The sequence below is a fragment of the Macrosteles quadrilineatus genome, unplaced genomic scaffold, assembly GCF_028750875.1.
Source record: "Macrosteles quadrilineatus isolate MER2022 unplaced genomic scaffold, UCM_ALF_1.0 Scaffold_7__1_contigs__length_78375512, whole genome shotgun sequence".
NCBI lineage: Eukaryota > Metazoa > Arthropoda > Insecta > Hemiptera > Cicadellidae > Macrosteles > Macrosteles quadrilineatus.
The window spans coordinates 42,136,902-42,150,344 of NW_026542600.1; the positions used below are offsets into that span (position 1 = coordinate 42,136,902).

Consider the following 13,443-nt stretch of genomic DNA (forward strand, 5'->3'; position numbering starts at 1 on the left):
ATATATGATCCTATTCGTCAGGAGTGTGTTGGGGTTGATGATATTGCATCAGACTCGGAGATGGGTACTTGCAGTCTGCCTTGGGTCAATCTTGGGTCCTATGCTGTTGTAATAAATATACATTTGCTAATTTTAAAGACATTGTCACCTTCTGTGTAACTGTGCTATGTTTATAACATTTATATGATAGCAAAGATTGATTCATTTGATTTCCATACAAATTATTTACCTAATTATAATGTTCAGTTTTCAAGAATTACCTTAATTTTACGCCTAGTCCATAGTGTAATGTCAAAATGTCGGGAATGTGTTCTTACACTCTCAAGAATACAATCTAAGTAGCAAATAATTGACCTGCAACAAGTGTCTTGGTATCCTCCACCAGAGCTTTGGCAGTCTTGAGGATGTTCTCTCGGTGATCAGCAAACTTCTCGTCATCGTTCTCGGCATGTAGAGTGCCAGCAGTGGCGAACATAATGGTAGTGTCTAGGTCACCGATGATGCCGGAGACGGTACTAGCTGCGTTGATACAAGCCTGAGTACCACGAGACCCGGCCTGTAGAGCTGCAAGTACTTTGGACACCTGTCAAATACAATACAGACGATAAAATTTAGAAAACTTCATGTTGATAATTGTCAGGGGCTGTTAAGAAATAATAAAATTGAAAGTCTTCGTCAAAGGAGGGACATAAAACAATTATAATTTCATGTAAATGTAGCAGTGACAAGTCAAAACTATTGATACTTGGAAAAGTTTAGGTTCTAAGATTTGATCGTAAATTTAAAGAGTCAATATTCAAAACTACTGAAATTAATCTCTAGGTTAAAAATATTTTTAAGATTAATTAAATATGATGGATTTCAACTAGACTCAAAGATAACTGAAAAATGAATATAGGCTAAAAATAAACTAAATTAAAAGGGTGAGAATATTTTAATTTGATAAAAAGAAAAAAAAGTATGTGTAACCATTAACCAATGCCATATCAGAACAATTAATTGTGCAATGATAAATTTGCAGTTTGAGTAGGCCTACAGTTAAACTCAATTATATCTTGATTTTTATAACATAGCTAGGTTGCATTATGGACTCAGATTCTAATACTAATTTTGGTTTCTAAATGGAATTTCTAAAAAAGTTTAGGAAACAACAGTTATAATGGCCAAAAATGTACAGAGCTTCAGAATCTCTCTGAATACCAACCTTACCTTCTCAGACACAGTTCTGGCGTGATCAGCAACATCTCTCTGGGCAACAGTGTCTCCTGGTAGAGCCTGGCACATTCCTGCAGACCGTACAATCTCAATACATGCCTGACCCAGCTCCACCACAGCAGACGACAGTCTACCTGCCACCTAAACACAACACAGCTGGTACAGTCTCTATATCAATACATGCCTGACCCAGCTCCACCACAGCAGACGACAGTCTACCTGCCACCTAAACACAACACAGCTGGTACAGTCTCTATATCAATACATGCCTGACCCAGCTCCACCACAGCAGACGACAGTCTACCTGCCACCTAAACACAACACAACTGGTACAGTCTCTATATCAATACATGCCTGACCCAGCTCCACCACAGCAGACGACAGTCTACCTGCCACCTAAACACAACACAGCTGGTACAGTCTCTATATCAATACATGCCTGACCCAGCTCCACCACAGCAGACGACAGTCTACCTGCCACCTAAACACAACACAGCTGGTACAGTCTCTATATCAATACATGCCTGACCCAGCTCCACCACAGCAGACGACAGTCTACCTGCCACCTAAACACAACACAGCTGGTACAGTCTCTATATCAATACATGCCTGACCCAGCTCCACCACAGCAGACGACAGTCTACCTGCCACCTAAACACAACACAGCTGGTACAGTCTCTATATCAATACATGCCTGACCCAGCTCCACCACAGCAGACGACAGTCTACCTGCCACCTAAACACAACACAGCTGGTACAGTCTCTATATCAATACATGCCTGACCCAGCTCCACCACAGCAGACGACAGTCTACCTGCCACCTAAACACAACACAACTGGTACAGTCTCTATATCAATACATGCCTGACCCAGCTCCACCACAGCAGACGACAGTCTACCTGCCACCTAAACACAACACAGCTGGTACAGTCTCTATATCAATACATGCCTGACCCAGCTCCACCACAGCAGACGACAGTCTACCTGCCACTTAAACACAACACAGCTGGTACAGTCTCTATATCAATACATGCCTGACCCAGCTCCACCACAGCAGACGACAGTCTACCTGCCACCTAAACACAACACAGCTGGTACAGTCTCTATATCAATACATGCCTGACCCAGCTCCACCACAGCAGACGACAGTCTACCTGCCACCTAAACACAACACAGCTGGTACAGTCTCTATATCAATACATGCCTGACCCAGCTCCACCACAGCAGACGACAGTCTACCTGCCACCTAAACACAACACAGCTGGTACAGTCTCTATATCAATACATGCCTGACCCAGCTCCACCACAGCAGACGACAGTCTACCTGCCACCTAAACACAACACAGCTGGTACAGTCTCTATATCAATACATGCCTGACCCAGCTCCACCACAGCAGACGACAGTCTACCTGCCACCTAAACACAACACAACTGGTACAGTCTCTATATCAATACATGCCTGACCCAGCTCCACCACAGCAGACGACAGTCTACCTGCCACCTAAACACAACACAACTGGTACAGTCTCTATATCAATACATGCCTGACCCAGCTCCACCACAGCAGACGACAGTCTACCTGCCACCTAAACACAACACAGCTGGTACAGTCTCTATATCAATACATGCCTGACCCAGCTCCACCACAGCAGACGACAGTCTACCTGCCACCTAAACACAACACAGCTGGTACAGTCTCTATATCAATACATGCCTGACCCAGCTCCACCACAGCAGACGACAGTCTACCTGCCACCTAAACACAACACAGCTGGTACAGTCTCTATATCAATACATGCCTGACCCAGCTCCACCACAGCAGAAGACAGTCTACCTGCTACCTAAACACAACACAGCTGGTACAGTCTCTATATCAAAATTAAAATTCTTTACTTGGCATTTATCATATACATTGGTTTAGCACCCAAAATTCACTGAAGTTCGAATGATTATTTATTGTGTGAGAATGAATTAGGTTTCTCATATTATAGGAACTTAAACCTCATCCCTATTATGCAATCATGGTTGTAAGATGATATAGTTTTGACAAATCTATGCATTGGAATATAAAGTCCCAGCTTTCCTCTTGTATTATGGTTGTATATGATTTCTATAGTATCAAATTCTTGTAGGTTACTTTGTAATATGTATTGATGAACAATGAACATTGTATCTTATACAAATTTACAGTGAATATTTCTAGTTTGGTAAACAACAGAAGACTATGTTCGACAAGGAGTATATGACTAAGCCAATTTTCTAATAGGCCTAAATCAAGTAAACATTTTAGTATGGGAGAGGCGAAAAGAAGAATGGTGTACAGGAAAGACACACTTATTAGGGGGACACATTTTGTATACCGTATTATTTTGCTTCCTTATTTTTGCATACAAAATCTTACAGTCAATTCCGTTAATTTACATACATCTATAGTTGTTGTAGCTCATAATAAGTATTAGTTCTGGTACCTGTATTTCTTGAAGTCAAGTGTAATGCAATGCAAGTCATAAATAAATTTGCAAAATAATAAATTAATATGCTCTAGAGCCAGAGAACTTGTATTTTACCTCAGGATTGCTAGAACTGGCACCAGCGCCGGCGCAATCTGAAGCTACTTGAGTGTAATGGCGCGTCAACTCTCCTCCAAGAGTACCTAGTGCGCCAGAATTGGTGCCACACTTACTGACCTGGAATAGATTAAAGGAGTGACTTAAGATACTGCTAGTAGACTTGTCATTCTATCAGCAAATTTGAAATCTCTTTGATGTGTGTTTCTTCCGGTTTCGTTTGAATGCACAGATGTTGACAACATATTTCTCGCTCATTTTTTTGTATAGAAATCGGGATAGTTTGCACAGTATGCGCTTTACTTATTGGTAATAAGACCAGAGGACAAGTAACAGATAAATCGTACTATTTTGTTGTTAGACCCTCAAAACCCAATGGATTGTTTCTTAAGCAAGAATTGATTTTTTTTCATACATAATTACTAACTTCTTTTTAGGCCAGAAATCACCAACAATGAGATCTTCCTTAAAATATGTAGTATAGGGAAAGTTTAATACCTCAGTAATGAATGTCCTTAAGTCCCTTACAGTATTAGCAATCAAAACAAACGTAATTTAATTTTATACCCATAGCTAAAATACTTTTGTGATTAAACAGTATAAGTGTAAATTTATTATTATAAGTCAAATCAAATCAAATCAAATCAAATCAAATCAAATTTGCTTTATTCATAAAGTACAGTTTTGTACATTGAATGGCGTCAACTAAATCTATCTTAAATTAATAATTTACAAATTTGCATATCTTGGATCATTATCTACATTAAAAACCAAGAACCAGGAAATGAAAATAATCAAAACTTAATTAATTATTAATGCTAAGAGGGGAGGTGGAAAAATACTCTTCCAGGGAGTAGAACGCTTTCTCTACTAAATAAAGTTTTAGTTTTCTCATGAAATTCTTCCTGCTTTGTTCATTTCTGATTTCATTAGGAAGATGCTTAAAAAAATTTAATCCTATATAGGATAGTTTTTTTCATAGAATTTTAATTTATGTTTACTTGAAATAAGGAATTTTTTATGCCGAGTGTTGTATGGGTGATGATTTGTCTCAGAGGTGCTCAAGCAGGTTTTTGCTAGAATAATTGTGTTGTAAATAAATTGGCCATATACCGTTAAAATTTTCAGTTCTTTGAATTTGTTTTTGGTTGTTTCGTTGTGTTCTAATTTCAAAATTATTCTTATTGCTATTTTTTGAAGTTTAAGTATCCTATCCAAATTTGCTATTGTAGTTGAACCATAAAGGCACAAACCATAGGATAAATGTGAATGGACATTAGCATAATATATGTTTTTTAATGTTTTATGGTTACAAAAATAAGACATTCTAGAGAGTGAATATAGTCCTGAGCATAATTTTGAAAGGAGTTTATCAACATGTTCATCCCAGTTTAAATTTTGGTCCACAGTTAGACCTAGAAACTGTGTATACCCATAGCAAAAAAATATTTGTGATTAAACAGTATAAGTGTAAATTTATTATTATAAGTGTTATTTGATGTTTTTTTTTGTGCTTTCAGGTAATTTAATAACACGTACAATGCTGATCAAGAAAATATTTTCGTAAAAATAATATGTAAAATATTTAGTTTTGATGTATTATTATTTCAAAGTGGCATAGACAGCATTTGTCAACTTGTTCAGTTGAATGGAAGATATTTACAACAGTTTAGTAAACGATGCTGCAACCATATAAGCCTTTTCTTTGGGGTTTATTTAGCCAAGTGTTTGAATGGGTATATCCTGTACTGAGTAATAAATAAATAACGAGAAACAACCCATCAAAGATAAGGCTAGATATTACATGATGGCATTTGAGAAAAATTATATATTAATAATCAGCAACAAAGTTTCTTGATTACCATTTCCTGTGATAGCCGGGCAATCTCCTTTGAAGCAGCAACCATCCTAGTCTGATAGTCAACGAATGATTCTGCAGAATCAGCAATGAAGGATCGGCGCTGGAACGGAGTGTTGGGATCTGGTACTCTGGAAAACAATTCATGCAATATAATTAATAAATTATAATTCATTTAACATTTTACTTATCTGGATAAAAGTATTGTTAGTTATACTTTTTTCTGATTTACAACATTCAAGAATAAAAATATTCAATTTAGTCCAGAAAAATCGAAGAGTAAGTGTTTGTTAATTAATATTAAAGCTTATTTTCAAAGAAAATAAATTTCTTTGAAGATTTAACTGTTATTTTTATGGTTATTAATAAATGTAACAATATTCAACCCTCCAGCAAGTATCCTCAAGCAAGTACATAAGGAAGTAGATATTACTGTAGTTCTAATGGTAAGATCTATCTCTAGGACCGCTGTACTTTTGACATTTCTGATTCCACAGAAACAAAAAAATCCATTAATTCAAACTGTTATTTTGCCTGTCTCTTGTAATATATAACTTAAGTACTAATTGAGCATTATTATTTTAGTTTGGTGTTGAACTGAGAGACTTTCCCTTTATTATGAACCTGTTTGAATGAAAAATTTCAGTTTATAGAACATTTATTGAATGTTCATTTACCTGGACATTGCTCTGGAGATGGAGTCCATAAGGCCTGTTACAACTCCAGCCTGGGTCGCTAGCTCTGCCAACGTCCCCGTTAGCTCCGCCAATGCTTCCCTTGTCCCCGCCACACACTCGTCAACATCCGTGTGGATATTCACTGCCTGCCACATAACACTCCACAGTCAACACTAGAAGCTGTTTAAGAAGTTTTCTATTCTTAAATGCATAGAGCTAGCTTACCTTACATTACTCAATTGGCTTAAAGGTACACAGAAAACTTTGCACAACAGAATACGGTTATTTTGTGCAGGTTTTTATTAGCGGATAGAAAATTTATTTTCCATGAAAAAGTCTTACACAAAGACAAACTACCAGTATGATATGGTATTCCTGCCAAATAAATTAACACATAGGCCGCATAAGTCGCGGATTAGCACCCGTATCCAACTCGTATTTTTTGCTTCAGTGTGAGCTCAGCAGTTACTGGGAGGTTCGTATCACTTGTGCGCATAGGACATTCCCCCATTTCATTGTGTGCTCACCTTGCCCCGATCTGTCGACTATTACGGAATTTGTGATTGCTTTATTGTGTGTATTTGGCATATATGGAACGCAATTATAAGCATTTTCAGCAGTCAATGTGTTAAATCATACTTATCATAGTGTGTGTTTTCCGTACTAGTAGCATACTAGTACTGTGGTTATGAACTATATTTAAACGCTCTCAAGTTATTTGCCGTATTTTCAGCTGATCCTTTGAGCAATTAATCTCTTATTATTCCCCTTCATTTGTTAAGTTTCTTAAGCATCTTACCCAAATCCAAAATCTTATCTTATCTTAAATCCAAAATACCCACAATGCAATGTGAGCAAAGGTATTTGCCCACGTCGGGTTGTGGGTGTTTCTAGTTCGTGCAAACGCCGAATAGCCTGAATAAACTGCCCCATACACAAAAATCAACATGTAATACACAATCAAATATATTTTTCTACTAACATACAGCAATCATGGTTGATTTTTGTTTGGGTGTTTGATATTTCAGCAAAATAAGTAACAGCTACTCATTGATTTTTGAACTCAGAGGGTGACTTACCTTAGGGTTTCCTCCGCACTCCTTAGTGACGTAGAGCAACTGCTGAGCACACTCTATAACTGTCTTGGTCTGGTCTAGGAGGATCATTTGCTGCTTGGAGTGGACCATGTTGGAGGCTGCTCCGATAGATCCAGCAGTGAGAGGGTCACAATAGACAACCAGTCTCTCCACCTGGCAAAGTTAATAGCAAGTCTAATCAATCATTCTACTGCATTCTAGTTTACTCTTCTATAAGTTTTGTACTTTTTCTGCAGTACATAAAAGACTTGCTGTTTATAAATTTTGTAGGGAAAAACTGGCAAAACCCTCAACTGACAGCCTAATTCAAAACTGACCCATTCCTGTTCATTACAGACACTGTTGATGTTAGTGGGTCAATGTATTCTTAAATACATTATCATTATATTTTCTCTGCATTACATAAAATAAGTTATTCTTGTATGTAAGTAGTGGGACTAACCGCATGGCCGATGTTTTCAGCCTCCGCCTTAGCAGCTGCGCGGAGAGGCTCTAGACGGTCGGAGAGCTCTGCCGCAGCACTGTCTGTCTGCTCAGCGAATCCTTGTAAACTGTTGTCCCTGGACGGAGGCAGATTCTGGGACAGCGCCAGTAGGGCTGCTTGGTCCAGCTCCGTAATTCTCTGGCCCAACTTGGTGATGGCTTCCTCACATTCCCTCTGTCCGGGCGCCTTGTCCCTAAACCATGTTTAAAACTTAGCAGCAGAATGCTACATCATTTTGATAAGTCTAGAAAAAACTCAATATGTCTGGTCATATGAAAGAAATTATATATTGTCACGTGAGATGGCATATCTACTGAAACCAAATATGTCTGCTTGGAACATGGGAACCTTACGAATGAATTTCATGCGAGTAAACATCTTTTATCATGGACTATCCTTTGTTTTAAAAAAAAGAAATGTGGTAAGATTTTTGATTGAATTTAGTTTTGTATACAATTATTGTGTCAAAATGTAACATAATAAGCTGATTTGTCTCAATTCCTTTTAACAAAATGCATTTTAATATTATGATGTAGGTTAACTGTATTTACTGGAATAAATTGATTAAATATATGCATAAGCTGGATGATGTAGAAAATGAGCAAGGATTTCATTCAACATTAAAATATTATGAAATATTTCTTTTCATTAATAGCACAACACATTTTCATGACATATTTGTTTATTTTTTACTAGTAAGTTACCAAGCATTGATCAAGCATATTTAACAATTTCTACTGTTGCAAAACCAATATTTTAATAAATCTTATAATTACCTAATGGAAGCGACCAGTTTCTTGATAGAGTCAGAGACGCTCTTGCTCTGATTGGCGAGGAGTTGCCAAGTAGGAGGATCTTTTGGTGAAACGGCCAAACTCTTGGCAGCACTGACCATTACACAGCTGGAGTCAATGATTGCACATCCGGCCTCAACAATGGGCTGTTGAGCAGCGCGGGCGGCCTCGCTTATACGTGCAGGCTGGCTCGCAAACTCTGGTGAACTAGCGAAAGTCACGAGTGACTCCACAGCATCCAACAGAGGCACTGTAGCTGCTGAACATGACTTGCGGTTGCGTTCAGAATAGTCCAAGTCCAGGGCTGAAACACATCATAGACACTAAAGATAAACAAGCTTATTTGTTTAAAAAATTCATGCTTTTAAGTTTTTTTGCAGTTCTCTATTGAAAGGTTTTACTGACCTAAAAGCCTAATTTGTAATTTGAGTTGGAAAAAGTCATCAAAATGTCTACATTTCAATGACACTTTTGAATACAAGACATTTACAAACTCAATTTTTAGATGGATTATTAAATATACATATAGTACAAGTAGCAAATGACAATGTTTATACATGAAGTATGTTTTAAAAGGGAAAAAATCTATCATTAATATTATACCTTTGATTTCTTTGACCAAATTGGCAGTAGAATTAGCGACATCCTTGGCCGACTGGACAAAGTGCCGTTTGGCCACCGGATTGGCTGTTTTGGAGCTTGCTACACGACAAGCGTTGCACAATGCGCTAGTATGCTTGGCAATCACGGTAGCAGCTGACAGCACCTGACAAACAACAGTCATTTTAGTAAGTCATATCCTACAGAGAGAAAGACAAAAGTCATTTATAACTTCATGGGGCACAAAGGTGGAGGTTAGGAAATTACAAGACTATTTTGCCTCGATGGTGGGAGATAACCACAGTCCAGTACTATTTTCTTTGTGAATTGACATTGCATCCTAAAACTATGTAGATCCATGTGCTAAGTAGAACAATTTACCTTAAAAAATATCAACAGGCATGTCTTTAGTTTAGTTTAGTGTTTAGTTTCACTTCAAGGAGCGTGTGTTTGACTTTGCTTTCTGCCATCAAAACTATATATTCTGCAAAGTTACTGACATCTTATTTTCTATCTTGATACCTAGCTGTTTCTTCACCTGCTTAAGAGATTTTTCAAAAGTCACATAAAAAAGGAATTGGAAAAAGCCATTCCCTTGTCTCACACCAGTCTTCTGATACGCTATGCCAATGTAAAAAAAAAGTTAAAGATAAGACAAACCTGCTGCTGATTACTGGTGGAGGAGGATAGTGTTTGGCACGCTGCCTGGATAGCCTGGTAGGCTCTAGCAAACTGAGCCTGATCTACCAGTCCTTGCTTAGCAGCCACACTGCTAGGCTCACTGACTGCTAGCAGATACGCTGCCTGCGCTGCTGCTTCTACCAATCCGCAGATTGAGTCACTCACACCTCTCACAGATTCCCCAAACTGCTCGTGTTGACAACGCTTTGCGTGGTTAGCAATCCCTGTCATTCCGTCACCTGTAAAAACACTAGTTTACTAACACGTTTCACAAGAATCCAAGTCAATTTACTAACATCTACTCTTACTCCCATTACTTTTTATATCTAAAAAGGTATTTGTCTCACAAACTACCTCCACCTCCTCCGATCTAGTGTGTTTTTTTTCATCAGCTCTAAACAAACTGATTTTACTACTTCATATTTCCGTCTCTTTTGGGGCACCCAAGGGATCTTCAACCATCAGTTTCTTCCAGGTTTGTTTTATCATAGCTTCATCTCCCCTCCCTTATTGCATGTTTATCTCATCTCAGAAGCTGCTTTACAGAAATATTTTTCAATTTCTGCTTAGTCTAGCTGGAATCTGGCATTTTGCAAATTTTTAAAATAATAAATAGTTTCAAACATGTTAGAGATATTTTTATGAAACTTGCTATACAATATTTGTTATTAAAAATTCCCAAAAATATTTTTTAACAAAGTTATAAAATATCAAAAGGGCAGTCTTTAAAAAAATTAAAGGCGAATTCCATAGACTAAATCAAAATTACACATGTTGACCAAAGATGTGGCCACTGACATCAAACAAGTGGCGATGCCATTTCTCCTACTCTCCAAAAAGTGTCCGTGGGTAGAGGGGGGCTGTTAAAATAGTGACTATGGGTGGCAGATATAGGTACACCTTAAAAAAATAGGAATAAACGCTACTTCCTTTAAAGAATGAGCACTATTCAGTTAGGTACCATCGGTACACCAGTACCCAGAACAAAAAATTGGTTTTGGTCAGGAACCAGTACTGATGATATATCACTCTTCTTAAACATTATCAAAAGCCAACAACACAGTTGGGTCCACACCTACTCTCTATGCCTAGTCAATGGCATGACAACCTTTATTCGACTCTCACCTAAGCTCTTGGACTTGTCCATGACAGTATCTAGACAGTCAAAGTAAGATGCGTCACTGATGGGTTCCGATGGGTTGTCCAGAAGAGGCCTCATGGCTTGGATGTTTCTAATGGCGTTGTCACACTCTTTCTGTCCTGGCGCAGCCGATGTGCAAACATCCACCAAGTAGTTCACACTATCTGTCACTGCCCTACAACAAAATATGTGAACATTTTAAAAACCTATTCTTTTGGTTCTTAAAACTGTAGGTCGCAAATACATTTTAAATTAATGTGTAAGATTCTTGGTACTTTTACATAATTTATTTGTCATTTTACCAACAAGACAGTAGTCAACATGTTAATTTTGGAAAGCAATAATTTCAAAAAAAAATTTCAAATGTTTATTGAGAGATGTAGTTTTTAAAACTACAACAGGCTGTGGTACCTGGCAGCTGAGGCAAGCTGGTTCTTGGCGTTGGGTGCCCCTGGGTCAGCCGCTACATGCTTGGCTGTCACTAGCAGTTTGGACGATACCATTGACACATTCTTGAGGGACACAACCATCTGACCTCGCACTTCTGTGTCCTTAGTCTGTCCTGCCATCTCCATACCGACACCGAGGATGTCTCCCACAGCATGTCCGAACTTGCCTGAGGCCCTGGGGAGTACAACAATATTTAACCTGGCTCTCAGAAAATTGTTTTGCTAAAGCTAGCTTCATTAAGTATTGACCAGAAATATATCTTGTCAAAAACAAAAACTCAAAAAGTTAAAAATAGTAAACAATAGTTATTTGTGCAACTAGTGAGAAAAGTGAGCAATTGACTCACTCGAGAGAAATCCTTACTCACGAGCCGTAGGCGAGTGAGGAATGGTTTCTCGAGTGAGGCAATTGTACTTTGAACTCGAGTTGCACATTATACTTTTCCTACAGTTACCATAAAACAAATAAATTGGTGAAGAAACATAACCTATTTTTACACAGAAGTGAACTTTTAACATAACATTTAATGCGAAGTGACAAATACAACAGTACAACAGCTGACCAGCTGATTTACAGCCAGTGCTGCCAACGTATTTCGCGCGCATACGACGTTGACTGCATGTTACGCGCTCACTATTTCGTGCCTTCACGATGCAAATCTGGAGTGAGACAAAGTAATTAGAGTGAGACAATGTTAACATTGTCTCACTGATGAGCGAATTGGCCACTTTGCTTTCTCAAATCATTGAGAGAACATGTACATTGTTAGGTAACTGTAGGAAAAACATCATATATGTTGTCATAAAGGATGAATCTTGTTTTGCCAAGATTATGACCCGTGGCGTTTTGTTAGAAAAACACTAAATTATGTATAATAAAGGCATGTATGTAAAGGTCTACCCTAATTCTTTTTGGATATATTTTGGACCCACAATCACTGTACCAAGTGTATAAAAATATTATATTTCATCATTAGGTCATAAAGTGGCTCTTATGACTCAAGCTAAAATATGCTATAATGGGAAATATTTTTTTTGTCAAACTCATTTTACAAAGGGAAAAATGTACAGCAGATGTCCTCGACTACAGTTCGTTTTTCTTTACTTTGGGTTAAACCGCCCCTGAGGGTGTAGTACATCACTGAATAATGTCTAATGTGTTAAATATATTTTAATGCCCAGTAACTTTGTTCCAAGCTTTGTAGATCTATCTTGATTATTTTTTGAAATATTTGACAGTCCCAGGACTTTTTTCCACCCTGTATGGATGAAACAGTTTCTTCACAAAAAAATAAGTAAAACCTATTTTGTTTGCAGCCGTAACATAAAAATCTACTAGCATATATATATAATTTTATACGCTATAACATAACTGCCTAAGATTAGACATACCTTTCAAGATGCTGAGGGCTGCGCACAGCAGATACAACCTCCGTACTAGCGTCACTGACACTAGCAGCTGCAGTGTTGAGTTCAGCCTGCAACTGACCGTAGGGCTTGTCTGAGACTGGGAACTCTCCACGCTCCAGTGCTGCCGACGCTGCATGGATGGAATCAATAGCAGTGTCCACAGCACGCTGCCCTGGCAAAGCACTGATGCAATCCTTCAGGGACTGGAACAAAATCATGACTATATAACTAGAACAATAAAGTTTGGCATTTGTCTGGTAATTTACAGCAGAAATGTGTTATTTGAAAATTTAACTTAGTGTTTCTGTAATTAGATTTCTGGGAGTCAATTCCTAATGAAATTGAATGCCAGTTTACAGCTGTGTGTGGAGTAAAGTAGATGGACATAAATAAAGTGGTTTAGGGAGTTTGCAGAAATCAAAATCTGCATGCCAAATTTCCTTACATCTTCATGTACATGAATTTAATAA

The 13,443-nt window shown here is 37.9% G+C and overlaps 1 protein-coding gene across 3 annotated transcripts in view; it reads right to left on the reverse strand.

Moving 5' to 3' along the window:
* LOC128998514 (talin-2) overlaps positions 1-13,443 on the reverse strand; it is a 131,338-nt gene that overhangs the window by 35,886 nt on the left and 82,009 nt on the right. For all 3 annotated transcript variants that reach the window (XM_054424683.1, XM_054424684.1, XM_054424685.1), the window contains exons 26-38: positions 12,956-13,176; positions 11,526-11,738; positions 11,099-11,289; positions 9,953-10,212; positions 9,296-9,458; positions 8,675-8,996; positions 7,857-8,091; positions 7,397-7,567; positions 6,318-6,463; positions 5,645-5,771; positions 3,783-3,902; positions 1,210-1,356; positions 355-583 (exon numbers count right to left, since the gene is read on the reverse strand). In XM_054424683.1, coding sequence (XP_054280658.1) covers positions 355-583; positions 1,210-1,356; positions 3,783-3,902; positions 5,645-5,771; positions 6,318-6,463; positions 7,397-7,567; positions 7,857-8,091; positions 8,675-8,996; positions 9,296-9,458; positions 9,953-10,212; positions 11,099-11,289; positions 11,526-11,738; positions 12,956-13,176 — 2,545 coding nt within the window. The remainder of the gene's footprint in view (positions 1-354; positions 584-1,209; positions 1,357-3,782; positions 3,903-5,644; positions 5,772-6,317; positions 6,464-7,396; positions 7,568-7,856; positions 8,092-8,674; positions 8,997-9,295; positions 9,459-9,952; positions 10,213-11,098; positions 11,290-11,525; positions 11,739-12,955; positions 13,177-13,443) is intronic.